At 35.3% G+C, this 20,970-nt stretch overlaps 1 protein-coding gene across 1 annotated transcript in view; it reads right to left on the bottom strand.

Moving 5' to 3' along the window:
- The window catches only part of DNAH8 (dynein axonemal heavy chain 8), a 339,355-nt gene that overhangs the window by 109,489 nt on the left and 208,896 nt on the right, over window positions 1-20,970 (bottom strand). The window contains exons 59-67 of the mRNA XM_011354823.2: window positions 19,724-19,916; window positions 18,106-18,228; window positions 16,509-16,639; window positions 11,632-11,785; window positions 10,040-10,204; window positions 8,709-8,935; window positions 6,704-6,822; window positions 4,297-4,400; window positions 3,145-3,321 (exon numbers count right to left, since the gene is read on the bottom strand). Coding sequence (XP_011353125.2) covers window positions 3,145-3,321; window positions 4,297-4,400; window positions 6,704-6,822; window positions 8,709-8,935; window positions 10,040-10,204; window positions 11,632-11,785; window positions 16,509-16,639; window positions 18,106-18,228; window positions 19,724-19,916 — 1,393 coding nt within the window. The remainder of the gene's footprint in view (window positions 1-3,144; window positions 3,322-4,296; window positions 4,401-6,703; window positions 6,823-8,708; window positions 8,936-10,039; window positions 10,205-11,631; window positions 11,786-16,508; window positions 16,640-18,105; window positions 18,229-19,723; window positions 19,917-20,970) is intronic.

Below are 20,970 nucleotides of genomic sequence, written 5' to 3'. Positions count from 1 at the left end.
TGGCTAGACTCAAAGAAAGAGAAAAGACACAAATAAACAAAAACAGGGATGAAAGAGGGGAAATTACGACTGACATCACAGAAATACAAAGGATCATGCAAGAATACTATGAAAAAGTACAGAACACTAAATTTAGAAGAAATGGAACAGTACTTAGAAAAATACAACCTTCCTAGACTGAATCAAGGAGAACTGGAAAATCTAAATAGATCGATCAGAAGTATGGAAATTGAAACAATCATCAAAAACCTATCAAAAAGTAAAAGTCCTGGGCCAGATGGCTTCATCGGTGAATTCTACCAAACATTCAGAGAAGATTGAATACCTATTCTCCTCAAACTCTTCCAAAAAATCAAAGAGGCAGCGCTTCCCAACTCATTTTATGAGGCCAATATTATTCTGATACCAAAACCTGGTAATGATAACACAAAAAAAGAAAACTACAGACCAATATCTCTCATGAACACACATGCAAAAATCCTAAATAAGATACTAGTGAACTGAATACAGCAACATATTAAAAAGATTAAACACCACGATCAAGTGGCCTTCATCCCAGGGGCACAGGGATGGTTCAACATTCGCAAATCAAGTAATGTGATACACACATTAACAAATTAAAAAATAAGAATCATATGATCATATCAATAGATGCAGAAAAAGCCTTCGACAAGATACAGCATCCATTTATGATCAAAACACTTAACAAAATCGGTATAGAAGGAAAGTATCTTAACATAATAAAGGCCATATATGACAAACCCTCAGCCAACATTATGCTTAATGGTGAAAAACTAAAAAACTTCCCTCTAAGATCAGGAACAAGGCAAGGCTGTCCACTATTGCCACTCTTATTCAATGTAACATTGGAGGTCCTAGCGAGTGCAATCAGACAAGAGAAAGATATAAAAGGCATCCAAATAGGAAATGAAGAAGTCAAACTGTCACTATTTGTGGATGACATGATTCTCTATATAAAAAAACCCTAAAGACTCCACAAGAACACTATTAGAAACAATAAGCAAATACAGTAAAGTTTCTGGATACAAATCAACGATCAAGAATCCAAAGCATTCTGATACACTAATAATGAAGCTTCAGGAAAAGAAGTGGAAAAAATAGTTCCTTTTGAAATTGCAACAAAAAGAATAAAATACCTAGGAATAAATTTAACAAAACATGTGAAGGACCTATAAAATGAAAACTACAAGACCCTATTAAAAGAAATCGAAGAAGATACAAAGAAATGGAAAGATATTCCATATTCTTGGATTGGAAGAATCAACATAGTTAAAATGACCATAATACCTAAAGCATTATACAGATTTAATGTAATCCCATCAAAATCTCATCAGCATTTTTTAAAGAAATAAAACAAAAAATCATCAGATTTGTATGGAAGCACAAAAGACCCCGAATTGCCAAAGCCATCCTGAGAAAAAAGAACAAGGCTGGAGGCATCACTCTGCTTGACTTCAAATTATACTACAAAGCGACAGTGATCAAAACGGCATGGTATTGGCAGCAAAGCAGACACATGGACTAGTGGCACAGAATTGAGAGTCCAGAAGTAAACCCATGTTTATATGGGATCTCGAAACAATCATACTAAGCAAAATAAGCCAGACTAAAAAAGTTGAATAATTTTCGACAAAAAAGCCAAAAACATACAGTTGAGAAGGGAAAGTCTCTTCAATATATGGTGCTGGGAAAATTGGAAGGCCACCTGCAAAAAAATGAAATTAGACTGTTGTCTATCACCACACACCGAAATTAACTCAAAATAGATTAAGGACCTGAATAAAAGGCCTGAATCAATGAAATGCATAGAAGAAGACACAGGAACTAAACTCAAGGACCTTGGTCTTAAAGAGGATTTTATGAATTTGACCTCAAAAGCAAGGGAAGTAAAAGCTAAAATAAATGAATGGGACTACATCAAACTAAAAGCTTCTGCTCAGCAAAAGAAACCGTCAACAAGGTAAAGAGACAACTATCTGAATGGGAAAATATATTTGCAAGCAACGCTTCCAATAAGAGCCTAATATCTAAAATATATGAAGAATTCATACGACTCAATAACAACAACAAAAAAAACAAATTATCCCATGAAAAAGTGGGCAGAAGATCTGAACAGACACTTCTCCCTAGAGGACATACAAATGGTCAACAAATATATGAAAAGACGCTCAACATCGCTAGCTATTAGGAAAATGCAAATCAAAACCACAATGAGATACCATCTCACACTTCTTAGAATAGCTATAATCAACAGGACAAGTAATAATAAGTGTTGGAGAAGATGCGGAGAAAAAGGAACCCTCATACACTGCTGGTGGAACTGCAAATTGGTACAGCCACTATGGAAAACAGTATGGAGGTTCCTCAAAAAACTAAGAATTGATCTACTATATGATGCAGCAATCCCTCTACTGGGTATTTACCTCCAAAACTTGAAAACTCATATCCGAAAAGATATTTGCACACCAATGTTCATAGTATCATTATTCACAGTGGCCAGGACATGGAAGCAACTGAAGTGTCCTACAATAGATGATTGGCTAAAGAAGCTGTGGTACATATATACAATGGAATATTACTCAGCCATAAGAACAGGTGAAGTACTGCCATTTGCGACAACATGGATGGATCTCGAAACAATCATACTAAGCAAAATAAGCCAGACTAAAAAAGTTGAAAACCACATGATATCACTTATATGTGGGATACAAACCTAAAAGCAACAAATGAACAAGATAAACAGAGACTTAGGGACATGGACAGTGGACTAGTGGTTACCAGAGGGTAAGGGGTGGAGGAGGAAAGGAGAGGTAGACGGGGTAAAAGGGGTCAAATATAAGGAGGTAGGGGGAGGGTACAGTGGGTAAAGGGAATCAAATATATGGTAGCTGAAGGAAACTGGACTCTGGGTGGTAATCATACAATGGAATATTTAAATCTTAAACTATATTGTGCACCTGAAAATTATATAATTGTATTAATCAATGTTACCCCAATAAACTTAATTAAAAAAAAAAAGAATTCAATTCAGTTTTCTCATTACAAAAATTCCCGTTATTTCATGTAATGAAACACAGGGCCTGCTAAGACTTGTGTTGGGAAGGATAACAATGCACTACTTACATTCAGGGCTGCTTCTGCTTCCTCCAGTGCAGGTTTAGCTGCCTCAAGTTTGGTCTCAGCTTTGACTTTTTCACTATCTATTTCATCTACAATTTTTTGGGCTTTGTCTTTTACCTCCTGCACTTCATTTTTTACTTTGGCTGAAGCTTGAGCACTTACTGTGACTTCTGCTAATACCTGTTAAATGGAGAAAACATGTGAGAGCAAATAGAAACCTTTGAGTAAAACTTAGATTTGAGTACTGAGAGAATATTTATTCAATATAATATAAAACATGAATAAGAGCAAATTTATTCCCCAATTAAGTCATATGTATTTTAAAGTGTATTAAAGTAACTCATTTGAGCTGTTCTTGGCAGTTTTCTATTTTCTAAGCTCTCCTCAGGCTTAGAATATAGAAGGAAATATTTTAAGCTTTCAGAAAAATGGTATTTCTACTCTATGTAATACCTAGAAAATTAAAACAATTCAAGTAAGTGTAACAGAATAAGGTCAGAAACGATATTAAGCCTCATGTAAAAGGAATTAAAAAAAGCTCCTTTTTGGTTAAGTGCCTACCATTTGCCAGGACTTTCCTAAGTGCCTCTCCTAGGCTATCTCACTCATTTCGGCAACTGGTTAAAGATCAGGGCTTAAGTAGCCATTCTTACCTCTCTGAGTGGAAGCTGAAAGCAGATTGAGACAAGGGTGGGAGATAAAAGAGCAGCACACATATATTCAGACCACCTTAGGAGGACTATCTTTTTTTGTTCAATTTGTTTTGCTTTGTTTAACTCTACCAACTCTTCCTCTTATTCTTTTCCCTTCCTGACACAAACTTCAGATGAGACTTGGGCCATCTTAGGAAATTAGAGCATGCAGGGACCAAATGTAACCTTTAGTCAAGCAGAAATTTCATAAACAGACGAGATCGAACACAAGAGACAGAGTCAAAGAAGGAAAAATAGTCTCAGATCAGGTAGAGGATATAATCGTTTACATACGTCTTGGTATAAGTTAAACAAAGATATCTAACAGTCTTTGTGAACATTATGTTACCAGAAATAGTCTGTACATCTATACTGTTTACATTTTAGTAACATTTTTAAATGCTCTTTTTTTTAACATGGAAAATGTTCCTCACCACTAGTGATAAAATAAATGCAAACTCACTTCATCTGCTTTTATAGAAGCCACTGCCAGTTCCTTCTCCTTCACTGCAAGATCCTGAGAGAGTTTCGCGACGGATTCACTTGCTTCCATAAGCTTATCAAGACCTTTACAAACACACGTACATACTCTTGATGAGCATATGAATATCCCTCCATCAAATATTTATTCAGTATTTACTACTTATCAGGCATCGTATAAGTACTATGACAAACACTGGGTAATTATTTGTGGACAAAGAGTTTAAAAATACACTATATTATGAGCAACAATACTAATTAAATATCTGAGAATTTCACTGGGGGTGGAGGGTGAAGAAAATAGCTCTGATTGAAGAATATCATCAAGAGTCACTTAATTCATTTTGGGAGAGGCCTGTAATTATATTTATTTCTAATGTTTTTAATGACCAATGTGTTTCTTATTATTTTTATAAAAAGATTATTTAGCCCCCTTTGTATTAGTTTATATTATAGCATATGTTAACCAAGGAGAGTTCAAAGAAAATTCCTAAAAAAACTGTATAAGCTTTTAGATTGCTTCTTATTTTGGACAATACATTTTCCTAGTTCTTACCAAGAATAATGACTTCCGCTTTTTTTTAAACTGCACTTTTGACCTTATTTTTTATGATATATAGATAATAATTTATAAACATTATATAAAAATTCAGTGTTTTTTTAGACTTTTTATATTATTTGATACTGTACAAACATTACTAAATCAAAATTAAAGACCTACATGACAGATTTCTTTCAGTGTTCACATAAGCAGCTTCGATACAAATATGCTCTGATGGAAATATACACTATAATTTATTGTAAAGGCCTTGTTAATGTGTATATAAGCTTTTTGTTTCCTTCTGTTATTGCATTTGGTTTATGATAAATTTTTCACTGTATGATATTTGTTCTAAATCACTACACAAACCTTATATTAAAATATATATTGTTACATAAAAAAATAAAAATAAAAATTTTAAAAAGAAGAATATCATCTAGACACTTTCAAGGGAAAGCCACAGTGCCATACTGAGTAAGATTAATTTAGTCAAGGAACTTACTTGACAAACTCAAGGCAAACAAATGCCTTGGCTTTGCAAACAAACTGTAACTATCATTTTTTGCCTCTGAATCATACAGCAGCTGAGATTGCAAATGAGACACAAAATTTATTAACACTTTTGTCATTCTCTTTGCTATAAAAATGAAAATAACTGCTAAAGCCTGTGCAACTGGCTCTGTGCAACTGGCTCTTTCAGTACTGTACAGCAAAATAACTAATTGAATTTCTCACCTTCCAACTGAGTTCTAGATGGAGGTATTTAAGTAAATGTTTAGCATCTGGTCTCTTGAGGGGGCAGGGGAAGCACTCATTTATATGTTTTCCAATTTCCATGGTATAAATAATCCCACCATGGCTGATTGCAAGCTACCAACAGATTCTCAGTAGCACACCATTATATAATATTTCTATTATACTGATAGAATGGAACTAACCTCAAAAACATTAATAATAGTAAAATAGAGTAAAAAAGACTAAAAAGTGGTAAGTTTTAAATATTTATTGCCTTCATTTTTAATATAATTTAATTGTAAGTTTATATGACTTAATTTTTAATAACGGCTATGTTTAACAACCAGATCATAAAATTCTTAACTTTAACAATCGGCTCTCATGAGCCAGTACAAGTAGCTTCAGCACACCACTGAATCTGGAGCATCATGTAGAAAAGCTGCAAGAAGGTGAGCAATTGAGAAAAACAGAAGAAGGTTTCTTTCACTGTGCTTCTATCATCACTATCATTTCCTTGACTTTGCTTAGTTATGCACTGTGACCAAGTTTTGTGTAGGAGAATTGAAAAGAAAACACTGGGTGTTTTGGACTGTTTGGGCCAAATGTTTTCTAGACAAATAATCTATTCCAATTTTTACTTTTCCTACTTATATTACATATACTGCACACACAGATAAACTCTCTCTTCCTGTTTTTGTTTGTGTGTGTTTCTGTTTTGCCTTTTCCTTTGTTAAAAATTTAAGAAGCATTAACATGGCAAAGTTTATACAAATTGAAGGAAATTGTAATGAAAGCAAAAATTGAAATTGAGAGCTGGCTTTTCCCCATTTGCCAGCAACAGCTGGGTGACTCGGTGACTAGCTGCTCAACAGGGTAGACCCAGAGTTAAAAGAACTGGAGGAAATGGTTCTAAAAAGGAAACAAGCCACATTTGTTTAGATTTTCTTCTGCCCAGAGTTTCCTGACAGATCAAAAGATCTTTAAGGGCATTTTCTCAAAATAATCTATTACTAACAATAAAGTCCGTACTTCATTTTCAAAGACGACGATATCCACCAAACAGAACACTGGAATCTTTATCAGACGAGCCCTTAAAAAATTCCATTCTACTTACCAATATTCATACGTTCAGCTTGTTCATTAATATATTTCACCTTTTCAGTATAAATGTTTTTATAACCATTTATAAATGAGAGATAAGATTTAGGAGTCACGTGTGCTCTTCGGCGGTATCTGAAGGTAGAACATAAAAATGATGTTCATCTCTAGCATTCTGGCGCACTCCTATAAAATGTCAGAACAGATGTTCTCCCCACTGTGAAATGAGTGTAATTCTGGAGGCTGAATCACTAGCAGGAGGGCAGGGATTGTGAATGGTTTCCCTAGAAGTGAGGTAGAAAGAACACTAAATATCTGATGTTTAACCTTTTAGGGGTCTTTGACTTCACCCTTAACCCACTCTCGGCTTCCATTTCCTCATCTGGAAAACTGAAAAAAGAATCACTGCTCTACACCTGCTAGAATTTTGTGAAGACAAAAAATATATATAAATAGTATATGTAAATACTTTGCAAACTTTAAGGTTCTGTACAAATATTAGGGATACATGATTGAAGTGAATTTGTACCGTGATCTGTTTTCATTCAACTTATATTAGCTACAAACATCTTCTCTCCTAGGGACGAGCTGGATGGGCTCACAAAGGTGAAAGCCAGTCTCCTGCTGATTTCTTGTATTGTCCTTGAAATCAAGGCAGCCACATTTGATTCCAACACTCAACTCACTATGGCCTTTAGTATAGTATTTATATTTAATGACTGAAATAAATTCTTAAAAAACTAATTTTATACAGGAGAAGCTCAAGCAAAAGAAGTCCTCAAATACTATAAAATCATTTTACCTCATATTAACTTTTCACTTTTAGAGTTCTTAAGATTTTTTTGTATTAAAAATTTTTTTAAAGGATTTGGGCATATATAAGACTATCATTAAAGTGTGTTATATAACTATTACATTCAGAATAAACTTCTATAACCTAAGAGGATACAAAAAATTTGAAAAATACACCGACTTTTTCAAAAATAAAGACATAAATTTTTTGTAGCTATATGGAGGTAAAAATTTCTCTCCACCGATGATGGTAGCAGGAGTTCAAGTGAAGTAGAAATAAAATCTTTCTTACAGTAAGAATTAATACACACAAATTCACCAGGAGAATTGGGAGATTATCTAGAACTATTCAAGAGGTGTGGTCTGAGTATAGTTTTAAGTAAAGAATAGGTTACAGGATAAACAAACTTTTGTGAGATAGGGACCCCCTGGAAAATCAGTGAAAGTGTCTGTCACCCAGACTCTCTATATAGAAAAATAGGCATTGTCTTTCTGGCAGGTTCAGTACTTCCTGAAGCCCATCTATTAACCTTAAGGGAGAAGCCCACTGTTCCAGAAATCCACGTTGGCTCAACTATATTCACGTCTGACAATTGTACACAGTGATTATCATGCTTTTGGGGGGGAAGCGGAGGACGGGGAGAGGGTGAAGCAATATTTTTGAACTGCTGACACCAGTTTTGACATATGAACACCATTGCTACTTTTAGTAAGTAGACTCTCTTACAGTCAATTAAAATTTTGTTTCATAATTATTTAGTGTAAAAACATGATAAAACATGCATGACTTGATAAGACTAAGGGATGCAAATACAAAGCCTAAAAGTTCTCTTAACAGAAGGCAATGATGAAACTTTAAAATGGTACACTTCTTTAACCAAAATAAATATTCCATTTGAATAAGAAACTAATTTTAGAGTTAACAGTGCATAAATTAAGTCCTTCTCAAAAAAATTAAGTAGATGAAATTATGTGATCTATTAAGCATGTGTTACTTTGAAGATTGAAAGGAAAGAGGTACTTAAGCATGGATACTAGTTAATTTTTAAATTTTGTTTACTTATTTTTTCAATATGTATCTCTAAAAAAATCAAAGCAAAAAAATTAAGTGTAGCTGGGACTTCATGCTCAATCAATATGAAGAGTTATTTACTGGCAATTCCATTTAATTCCTCTTTGGAGTAAGCTTTGTAGTTCTGTAGCTATCATATTTATGTAATGTCACTTACCTTTGGAAATAACTTTCACAGCTCTCTGAAACCATGTCATGGAAGAGGCCCATTGTTTCTACAACTTGTCTTTTAGTGTCACTAGAGCAGACAATGCTATAGTCTAAAAGGAAATAGGAGGCCACGGCAACCAGAGCCTCCTTGGGCCAGCGACTGAACCAGTCCATAGTGCAACCTGATATCAAGCCAGGAAATTTCAAAGAACGGGCACGGAACTTCTCACCAACCTATGGACAGCAAGGTCAGAAAGCATCAGAAGCACAAACAGATTAGAAATCGGCTAAAGAAAGGCTTATGTATTGTGAGCCAACAGTGTGACATCACAACTTTTTAAAAAAATCTTGGGCTGCATTAATAAATAAAGTGTCCAGGTGAAGGGAGGTAATATTTCCACACTGTTCCCTGTCCTAAGGCTACATCTGCATTCTTGGATTCGATTCTAGGAGCTACCTCTTAAGAGGAAACTGACAAACTAGAGAGTGATGATCAGGAAAATGAAAGGCCTGGACACTAGAACAAGTGAGAAAGGCAGAAGGAACGGGAGGTGTTTGGTCTAAAAAGGAAACAGTTCAGGGAGTCTGCAAAAACTTTCTCCAAATATCTGAGGAGCTATATATGGGAAACGGTTTGGTTCATTTTACAGGACTGAAACAGAATCACAGGGAAAAAGACAGAGAGACAAAATATTATTGCTTATAAAGAAGATCTTTCTGGCTATTAGACTATCTAAAAATTAAGCAGGTACCTTGTAAGTTAGTGAGACAACTCCCCCTCCCCCAGAGAAGAGCTGACCAATAGAATTTTCTATATATGTGTTTTCCAGTATGGTAGCCAGCAGCCACCCATAGCTACTGAGCACTAGAAATAGAGTTAGTAGGACTGAGAAATTGGATTTTTATTTTTACTTGATTTAAAAAATCAAAATATAAATGGCCATACATGTCTACTGGCCACTATATGGACAGTGCAGTGAGCTACAGATAATCGAACATACATCAGGGACATTCTCGATGGTATGTCTAGATTGGAGGTAGAGCTGGACAAGACTGCATCACCAAATCCCTTACAATTCAAATAATCTATGTCTCTAGGTAATTACTAAAAGTTGTAGGCTATGCAATAACTTATAATAAGATGAATATGTTAAATTATCAAATTATTATACTTTGGTATGAAATATCAGTCAATGGAGATTGGTGATGGTAAAGTGTTAATTTTATTTCAATGTAACGAGTGTTACTTTGTGAGCAAATCATCTCATCAGAGAAGTTCAACAAACTATTTTAATAAGTAACTCCTCCTACATAGATATAAATAAAATAAAAACTCACTGGAGAAAAGCACAGAACAACATGCAAGTTCTTCTTTGATCTTGAAATGAAGTACTCATACAGATTATCAAAGGTAGGAGGGTGACGAGGCAGCTCCTTTTTCATCACCGATATCAGATTTTGGGTGATTTCATCCATCTCATCCCGTGCAAACAAATTGGAGATCTTTGAGGAATAGGTAAGACAGTGTTCTGTATTTTAAGATTTTGCCATAGGCAATTCACAGCTGGAGTCTGGTTCTTCCTCCCCTCCCTTGCATTACATCTTTTTTCATATTTTCTTTCTGCACCTCTACAGTTAAACCTTGATTTGCCAGAGATTACCAAGAGTGCAAATATTTACTGAGCAGATGGAATGTCTAATTAGGAGCAAATTATTCTTCCCTTTGCTCAAACAGTTATCACCAAAAAGCTCTCTATCATTCCAATCATCTCTTCAAAATGTCCAGTAATGCCCTCTCTTCTTTGACTCATAGTTTCAATTCTGGTTCCAAGTTAGTTAACCGGCTCATGCACCCATAAGCATCCATAGACGTCATTGTACAGGGAAGAATTAACACAGCAGGCCAGTTTTAAGAAGGGTCTGCTTGCAGGGCTGGCCCTTGGCTGGTATCTGGGAACTTGGCTTTTGGAATGTCTCCTCCATTGCAATTGATAAGATTGTTCCAGTGTGCCTAGACTATTTATACAAACATTGGGGTATATGGAATTTTGGCAGTTGTGGCTAGGCTGGGAATGACCACATGACCAGGCCCCAATAAAACCACTGAACTCTTAGCCTCAAACAGGCTAACCTGAAACAGAAACACAGTGCCTGTGTTATGGCACTTCACCACTGGAGGAAAAGCACGTTCTGTATGGACCCTCTGGTGAGAATGCAAGAAGCCTGCACATGGATTTCTCCAGATTCCACCCTGATGTGTCTTTTTCTTTACTCATCTGGCTGTGAATCCTTATGGTGTTGCTTTAATAAATCTTAGCCATGATTACAAGTATATGAAAGTCCCATGAGACCTTCTAATGAAGTACCAAGCACGTGATTGATTGTGGAAGTGCAGATACAAGTGATGTCAGAAGTGGTGACATCAACATCTACTTAAAGCTAGCAGAACTCTCTCAACCCTTCTGTACTCCTGACTATTGGTAGGTAGGTAAGTAGGTAGATAGATAGATAGATAGATAGATAGATAGATAGATAGATAGATAGATGATAGATAGGTAGATAGATGATAGATAGATAGATAGATAGATACATAGATAGATAGATGATAGATAGATAGATAGATAGATAGATATAGGTAGATGCTTTGCTTCTCCTAAAATAACTTATAGGATCAAACTGAAGACTGAAGAGACAAATAAGCAATCATATTTGAAGTGACACAAAGCATACAAAAAATCTGGAGGTAGGCAGCATTAATTTCACAGGAACTTCAAAAAACTTACCAAATCTTATATGTTAATCATTTCTAAAATGAAAAACATGTGTAAATGGTCTCACTTGCTGAAGGGTGTTGAAGTGTTGCTGTTTTTCTATTCAAATATAATTTACATTTTAGAAATATGAGCTTTTTCTCTGCTTTTGAGACCTACCTCCCCTGACGATAGTAGGTTGTTAAGATATTCTAGAAATGCCTCATCTTTTATTTCATTGTCAGTAAAGATGAAGGTGATGCCTTTTCCATCAGCACCGGCAACTTTGTACAAAAATTTTAAGTCATCTGTTAGATTACTCACATTATAAGACCTAAAAAGAGCAATAGTAGAAAATTTCAAGTTAAAAATATTTATAGTTATAATTTATTTCAAAATACAACTTAACCCATGATGATTAGAGCATAATCTGCACCTGCTCCAAGAAATATTAAGTAATTAATGCCTGCTATAAAAAACCACAGAGATTAGAGTGAAACAGCTATATGTTACAGTTCAAAACACATATGTCTTATTTAACTTGAGAAGTGAGAAATGGGGAATTTACCAGAAGTGACTCATGAAGAGTAATCGGGAAATATACTTTCATTCCTTGCAATCTGACAGTTCTCAGCAAGAGATTTTGCCCAAGGGAATATATCTAAAACTAATCTAAAATTTGGATGAGTTTGAACTGGCAAAAAAATCAAGATGAATTATAAATAAAATTAGTAATAAATTATATATAGTGGTAACTTGCGCATCTCACTAAGTGGCTACATACAGAGAAAGCCTACAGAAAAAGTTTCATTATGCAATGTGATGTAAATAATAGAAATGCTATAATTATGTGGTTACAGGTTATGAAAAGAGGGTCTTGGTCTCTGTTTTTCTGTTTCTTCTGTTTCCTACTAAATGTATGTGCTACGAGAGCTAATATGATGTGTAAAGATAAAACAGACATTTTCTGAAGTGTTGTATATAAATCTTCATGAGTAAGTTGACAAAGACTGTAAAGAAACCCTCACTTAAAAGAGGTTTTACAGTGCAATAGAGTGTTTTATGTACACCATAGGGTGTAATGGCCACTGGAACCAGAATGACCTGGTTTCAAATCCCTGCTCTGAAGCTTGAGAAATGTTCCTTCACATTTCTCAGCCCTGTTTGCTCATCTGCAAAACGAAGCTAACACTTATTTGTAAAGATTGCTGTGGGCATTAGAGATGATGTAGCTTAAGTAAACGTAAATAAATGAATACTTATTTTTAAACAAGGAGCATCGGCTACCCCCTGTTGGGTGGCACCACAGTAAAAAGTCCTCTAGACCTTGGCAAAAGGAACCCCGTCAAAAATAGAGCGTATGTTCCTTTCAAAATAATTTCCAAGAAGGAAATTCATTAAAAAGAGAAGCTGGTAAGATGGTTTGCTGACACATAGCTACACCTGTGAGAGCAACACAGCCCACATCCTTCCTGCAGGGGCGCTGTGGCCCAGTGCCCTTACTATAATCTGCTCACTCACTGGTCTCTGAATCGACAAGGCAATGAGGTCACAGAGCCATTTTGGCTGTTTTGTTTGTTTGTGTTTTTAATGAAACTGACTGTTCTGTGTTGTTTTTGAGACATATGGACGCAATCAGAACACGCCCCTCTCTAGGTCTTGACCCCTCTCTCTTTCTTTCATAGCTAAGCTTCTTGAGGAGTTTCTAAACTTATCTCTGCTTCTTCACTTCCTTAATGTGATGTGGCTTTCGCACCCATCCACTCCACTGAACATTTTTACACGTTGTCTGTTAACGATTTTTGTGCCTTAACTTAAATCAATAATTCTTTACCTCCTTGGTTTCTGGAAACCACTCTGGATTTCCTCTTCTCTGTTTGGCCTGTCCTTCTTACCCTTACTCCCCTTGCAAGCCCCCTTTTCTATGCTAGGAGACTCCAGAGTTCTTTCCTCAGCTATCTTTTCTTCTCACCATGCACCCTATTCATGCTCCACATTACCTTAAAAGAGTTCCCTCCACTGAGACTTTTATACTTACATCTCTAGAACCCTCCCCTGAACACTATGTCCATTGAGTCTAGCTGCCTATGGAAACTGTGTTCTGCAGACATCACATACTTGACATATACTGAACTGAATTCTCATTTTACCCATTTAAAACTGGTCATTTATCCATTCATTCAACATGTATTTTTTATAGTGTTGGTTAAAAGTACCCACTTTAATAGTAAAAGGCAAGACAAAGGCTATAATGAATGGTCTATCCTCAGGGAGCTTACAGCCTGGTGAAAGAGACAGAAATGTGAACAAAGCCTTGTTTAACACAGTGTGATAAATGCCACTAGAGAACTTAGGGTATCATCCTAGACTCCTTCTTTCCTCTTCTTTGCCCCATTATCCAATCAATTGCCAAGCCTTATCAGTCCTACCGACTATCCCCGCTGACTCTATCTCTCTATTCCCACTTTCCCTGCTGTTTGACAATGTACCCAGGAGTCGATTTACTCAAGTATGGTAACACATGCAGACCTGAAAAGGACTGTCATGAAGGAAGAAGTGTGTACTTACAGATCCCCACACAGGGCCACAAGGTCAGGCAGCAGAAGTGAGAGAAAAGCATGGGCAATGAATGACAGCCTCTACTGTAGTTTCCGTGAGAAAGGCAAAGGCAAGAAGGCTAAGTAGATTTAGGATTGGCTAGTTTGAATAATTTCAGCAGGTTCTGGGGCACAAATGCCATCCCTAGTTGATGGGTCTTTGACCTGGGGTGATTAGGGCACAGGAATATTGCTTCCTAAAGTATAAAGCCAGATAGAGGCAGTGGTTCAGAGTATGAGCTCGGGTTTGGTTGTTTTACATATGAAAGGCACATTTTCTGAGCTAGCCCTGGGAGGAGCAGTCTCTCTCCAGTCAACAAGGTGCCAGGGCCAGAGCATCAAGAATACAGAAAACAAGAAAACATAGTTAACACACCTGCCTTAATTTAAGCCTGCGTCATATCTAACTACAATGACTGCAATCTCACCTACTCCCAGATCGCAAACTCAGATGCCTACAGGAATCAGGCAGGTGATGCCAATAAATAACGCAGGGCTAGTGGGGTCCCTGGTAAAATGCAGGGTTGCATGTCTCATCTAAGGAGGCAGCTCCTGCTCAGCTCAAACCACCTGGGAATGTTGGCCTAGTGTTGCCAAATCTTTCCATTATTTCAAGCGAAGTCAGAAATTTTTTTTTTTTAATGTGAAATCTCCCAATTTTTTTTAAATGACAGTTGTAGTTTTAATAAACCATAATCTTATGCCAATATGCACAGAGATGAAATCAGAAAAGCTGGAGCAGAACTGCTCCACTGTGGTCATAGAGGACAAACAACAAAGGAGGCAGGAGACAGACAAGGACTGGTCTGAGATATGCCACTGATTAGCCACTGAAATCTCCCAATTTTTCAATGTTGACAGTTGATTAAATTTAATTTACTTTAGCTGTAGATATTTGATATTTATGTTTTTTAAATGCTCTTATAAATCGTACCTTGTTAAACTTTTATCCATTTGGCAGCAGAATGGTGTGTGTGTGTGTGTGTGTGTGTGTGTGTGTGTGTGTGTGTGTGTGTGTGTGTAAGTTGAAAAAGGGATCCAAAATGTGTATGAAAATAGAAAGTACCAAATATTCAAGACAATGGTGAAGAAAAAAATTTATTTGAGATATATTAAAAAGCTACAGTAATTAAAATAGTGAGTAATGGTGCAAAGATAGATAAATAAGCCAGTAGGATATGATCGGTTAATTTAGGGGAAAAAATGACACTGGATTAATTGGATATGTATATTGAAAAAAATATCTTAACTCCAACCTCAGACTTTATGAGAAAATTAATTCTAGATGGGTTATAGTTCTAAATGTAAAAATAGTAAATTTTATCTGTAAAAGTGAAGGAAACCACAGAAGAAGAATATCTTCATGACCTTGGAATAAACATTTTAACAGAATTCAAGAAGACTAAACTAAAGGGGAAAATTAATAACAAGTTTCACTAAAATTAAGATCCTCTAAGAGTAAAAAGGCAAGCCAATTACTGGGAAAAGATATTTGCAATACATACTCTGACAAAGAAATTATATCCAAAATACAGAAAGATCTCCTAAAAATCAAGAAGAGAAAGAACCACACTTCAATTGAAAAGAAATGAGCAAAGGACTTAAATGAATATTTCACAAAACAGGCTGTCCAAATGGCCAACAAGTGATGTACTGAACATTATTAGCCATCTCAGAAATGCAAACCAAAGCCACAATAATATGTCACTGCACAGCCATCAGATTTCCTAAAGGGGAAAAGATTCACAATGCCAAAGGCAGGTAAGGATGTGGAGGAATGGAAACTTACGAACTGTTGGTGGAAGTGTAAACTGGTAGAACCACACTGGAACACTGCTTCACAGATCTACTAAAGCTGAATATATACGTGCTCTATATTCAGCAACTATACCTTTAGGAGTATATTCAGACATGTACAAGAATATTCATAACAGCTCTATTTGCAAAAAAAAGCCCCTGAATATGTTCATCAGTAGTATAATGGATAAACAAATTGTGGTAATATGTGATAAAGAAGATTATATAGCAGTAATAATGAACAAACTGTTGATGCATGTAGCATCATGGATGAATCTCACAAATATAACGCAAGCAACAGAAATGTTACAAAAGAATAAATCCCATATGATTCGATTAATATAAAGTTCAAAAATAGGCAAAACTAATCGGTGGGCTTAGAAGTAAGAATATGGTTTTCCTATGAGTAAGATAGGACATGATGGGTACTTCTGCAGTGCTGGTAATGTTTTATTTATTCATCTGTGGGCTAGTTGTGTAGGTGTACTTACTTTGTGATACCTACAATTTATGTACATGTAGGTATCACATATGTTACTCATAAATAAAGAGGTCACTTAAAAAAGAAAGACATTAAATTGTTGTATTTTTTTTTTAAGAAAACATTTTACCCCAGAGAAACTAACTATAGAAAACATATTGTGCTGTTTTATTTTAGCTTACCTGGTTAATGTTATCTGGAATATTTGATATCCAGCTATAAAAGAGGCCAATCTCGAAAGACTTTGCTTTCCAGAACCACCAACACCCACCAACAATGCATTTCCACATGATGTTCGAATTATTCGTGAAATCTGTTTTAAAATAAAATAGTATTTATTTGAAAATAGAATCCAACTGTATATATTTTCTTGCACTAGATGGGTCCAAGATTTGACTATGTGCTTCTAGACTACATTAAACTTTTTCTGATAAATTCTGATAAATCTCAGAATTTTAAAAATTAAAGTTCATATGGATTCAAATTCTTTCCCTGTTTGTCTATATTTACATCATGAAAAACATACCAAACTGTCTTTCACCTATTTCAAAACTATTCTGTGTGTGTGTGTGTGTGATTTTTTTTATTTTTCGACTCAATGAATGGTGGAGCTGCTCTTGCCAATCTGTAGAAAGAAGTGCAGAATTATTAGCTCACTACCCATAGTTTTAACACACTGACTTCCACAGACACCAAGCTCTACAATGAATCCTATGTCTATCATATCTCTCCCAATGAAAAGTCTTTCAAAGTACCAAAATTCTACTTGCAGTAGAAGCAGAAAGGCATTTGTAGAAAAAGACATTGAGAAATAGCCTGGTTGGTCTTGTGTTGCTTTTCTATGGTCGATTTTCTCAGTGAGGATAAGGCTTGAATTTCGGTCAAAATCTTAGGCAGGCCGATTAAAGAGGAAGAAAGTCTAGATGGATCATTAAATTTACTATCACCACTAAAAAAATATTTTCTAAGTTCAAGTTTTACACATTAGCAATGACACCTTCATATGTATTAATTCTATTATTATATTTTTACACATGTTAATCACTTATATGGTCTTTCACCTTAGAACAGGGTCCCAGGCCCCCAACACCTAGCCATAGTGGGTACTCAATAATTACTTGTTGAATGGATGAATGTGAAACGGGCCCAGAACATCTAGATATTCACCAACTTTACAAAAGAAAACTGTGTAATAAACAAAGAGCTAACTACCCTCTTTATCAAACCTCTAATTCCTGGAGAAACTCCTTTTTTATCTACAAATTATACAAATAAATCCTTTCTGTAGTCTCTCAGACTTGGTTCACCATACTCCTTTTTGGTACCACCTCTAAATGAATTCATTTTTTCCACCAGTCCTTTTCATTCGCCTTACCCCTTCTCCATCAGTTTGCCCCTAATCTGTAAGCCAATGAAGAAATTGACATTTTTAAAAGCATCAACTTTTCCTCCATTATATCAAAATATAATTTGAGGAGAGAATATTTCTTCATAGGGTTCTCCACCTTACTTTCTAGGAAGATAAAACTGACTTTGTGTGTCAAAACTCCAAACACAAAACCCAACAATCTGCCCTTGGAAAACATCTGCTGTCATGTTGGTGAATTCAAAGAAGGGATTTCTGACTAAGCCTTTATTTTCTGAGACAATGAACTGACCCAACTTATGGACACTCTTCTATATGTTACCTTATACTACGTATTTATTTCCTCGAAAAGTTTAACTGAAATTTACTATTTACATGATCTATTTATAGTAACAATAGTCAATAGTTAGAACCTTAATAAGATGAGTCATTGCATCTTTAAAAAACACTAGATCAAGAGATGTTCCTCTAATGAGTTCATTGAACTGCCTCTGGTAAAACTGGAGTTTTTCACACAGAAATTCAAAGGATGGTATCTATGGGTAGGGAAAGAGAAAAAAAAATAATATTTAAGATCCAAAATTTATGAAAGTAGAAATTGTAAAGACACTCAAGAGTAATTTTAATTAAAAAAAAAAATCTAATGAATTTCCAAAAACCTGTCATGGATTAGTTGAGTTTTAATTATTTCCATTTTCAGAGGCCTGAAACCTAACTTTCCATTATGAAATTATTCCTGAAGTTTCTCTTCAAGAACTCCAGCATCACCTCCTACCCACTACCCATGATAATTGAGATTGGAATATAACAAATGTTTTTTTCAGTTTTTATTCACTTTTTAACATTGTGGATTTAAAAAAATATACAGAAGTGTTAGGTTGTTTAGGTAGTCAAACTGTTCTGATATAAATATTTGTTTTGCAAATTGTTTCTCCCCATTTAACTCTTTGATCTACATACTTAAGGATTACTTTGTTATGTGACCCTGTTTAAAATATCCCTTTGGAGTCTTGATTCAAACTTCATTAAACCTATACACTAATTTAGGAAGAATGATGTGCTGCCATTTAACCAAGTGAAGTTTTATTGTTTTTTCCTAGATATTTTAGATATTTTTCCTGTTGAATAAACTATTTTTATGTAATATTTTCTATCTTGTGATTGTTGATAAGAATTAGCAAACTTTTTCTGTAAAGCACAAGACACTAAATATTTTAGGCTTTGTGGCTTGTATGGTCTCTGGAACAGATATTCTCGATGCTGTCGTGTGAAAGCTGTGATAGAAAATTTATAAACAAATGGTGTGCCTGTGTTCCAATATGAACATGCTTATGAACTCTGAAATTTGAATTCCACATAGTTTTCACATGTCACACAATATTATTTTTTTTTATTTTTTTCTACCCACTTAAAAATGTAAAAATGTAAAAATGTAAAAAACCTTTCTTAGCTAATAAATCTAACAAAAAATAGGCAGCAGGATGGATTTGGTCCATCCACTATAATTTGCCAACTTCTGGTATAGAAGATAATTACTGAGTTTTATATTTATATCATACTTGGTTATCTTACTGAACTCTTCGTACTTAAAACAGATTTAAGTTCTCTTGGATTATATTAAGAGATAAGCACATTATCTGAAAATAATATTTTTGTTTTTCTTTCTATCTGATAATTACATTTACTTATTTATTTATAATTTTTTTTATTTTTCAAGTATAGCTGACAGTCAATATTATATTAATTTCTGGTATATACATCAATTTTCTTTTTGTCATTTTGTTGCAGTGCCTAGAACTTTCAAAGCAGTATTAAATAATTGTGGTAATATCAGGCATTCTTGTTTTATACCTGACTTTAATGTAACTGCTGCTAAATTTCATTGAAAGAAATATTTTACTTGGTGTATGATGACATGAATCACAACACATAACTAATGTAGAAGTTATAGAAACTGCATGGTGAGACTCTGGCACAGAGAAAAAGTTAGGTGAGTGATATAAAAAACTCTTCAAAGGTGAGAATAAATACCAGTTCATAGATTTTGGGTATTTCAAATATAGTGTCTTCAGGTTCGTCACCAGTAGGTTCAGGCATCTCACGAAGAAAATCTACGAAGTATGGTTCAGGAAAAATATACGATGTCATATCTGAGCCAGTACTTTCTTCAATTGCCCGAAGAAGATGTACATTAAACCACTGCTCATCTTCAGCAGTTATAAATCTGAAAGGAAAATACAAGAGTAAAAATGTGAAATATCTTTTCTAATTGAACATAGTGTCAACCACCCTCCACCTCCTTTCAGCCCCCATCCTGCACCTCCATCATGTCAGTACAGGGAAACAATATGTTCTGCCTTCTGACAAGAAGGACATAGCCCCTCCAAGGAAAGTATAACATCGATAGTTTGACCTGTAGAAATTACTGACAGAGGAGCTCTTCTTGACACACTTAGTCATCTCTTCTTCCCAACTATGCCCCGACTTTTGGACTTCCGTGTCCTTCTTTGCATTATCCTATTTTAGCAAGAATCCAGTCAAGTCCATTTAGCCAGAATCCCCTAATACCTGATCACCCTCTATATCTGACCAAATTCCACATTCTCCATTATCCCCTAGGGTAATATCAAATCTCCTGGCCTGCTTTCAGCAAGAATCCTATTAGGTCATTTTAGCCAGAATCTATCTGTAACTCTGATGTTTCCCCCAGTAATTTTCTATCCACCAACTTTCCCCCATCTTTTTCCTTGGCTATAAATTTCTACTTTTTCCTTGTTGCTTTTGGAGTTGAGCCCATCTCTCTCTTCTACTGCAAAACTCCATTGCTGTAGTCTCTATACCCATTATGACAGTCCTGAATAAAGACTGTGGGCCTTTTTGTTTTAACAAGTGTCATAAACATTTTTTTCTTGAACAATACAGATGAATCACTGAGGTGAGGTCAAAGGTCCCTGAAACTGGAATAGGAGTGTAGCACTGACAGCCAATAGTGGGCAGGTGTCCTCTTTCTGGGTTTGTGGGCACATGGTATACAAAGGTCCTTTTCATACTTACAGTATCAGAGGGAAGAGAGGAAGAATAAGACTAATATTTGACATCTACCACCTATGTGTGAGACTTTGTAGTAGTCCCTTTACAACTTTGTAAGACTGGCATTATCATTCATATTCTATAGAGGAAGAAACAGGCTCAGAAAGATGACTGAGTTTATGTGCCAGCTTTCACCATGCAAAACTGACACAGAGCTCAATTCTTTTTAGTAAATGTACATAACTAAA

This window comes from Pteropus vampyrus, unplaced genomic scaffold, assembly GCF_000151845.1.
Source record: "Pteropus vampyrus isolate Shadow unplaced genomic scaffold, Pvam_2.0 Scaffold18, whole genome shotgun sequence".
Lineage (NCBI taxonomy): Eukaryota > Metazoa > Chordata > Mammalia > Chiroptera > Pteropodidae > Pteropus > Pteropus vampyrus.
The sequence above is the reverse complement of the archived record's forward strand: the minus strand, read 5'-3'. Positions and strand labels throughout refer to the sequence as shown.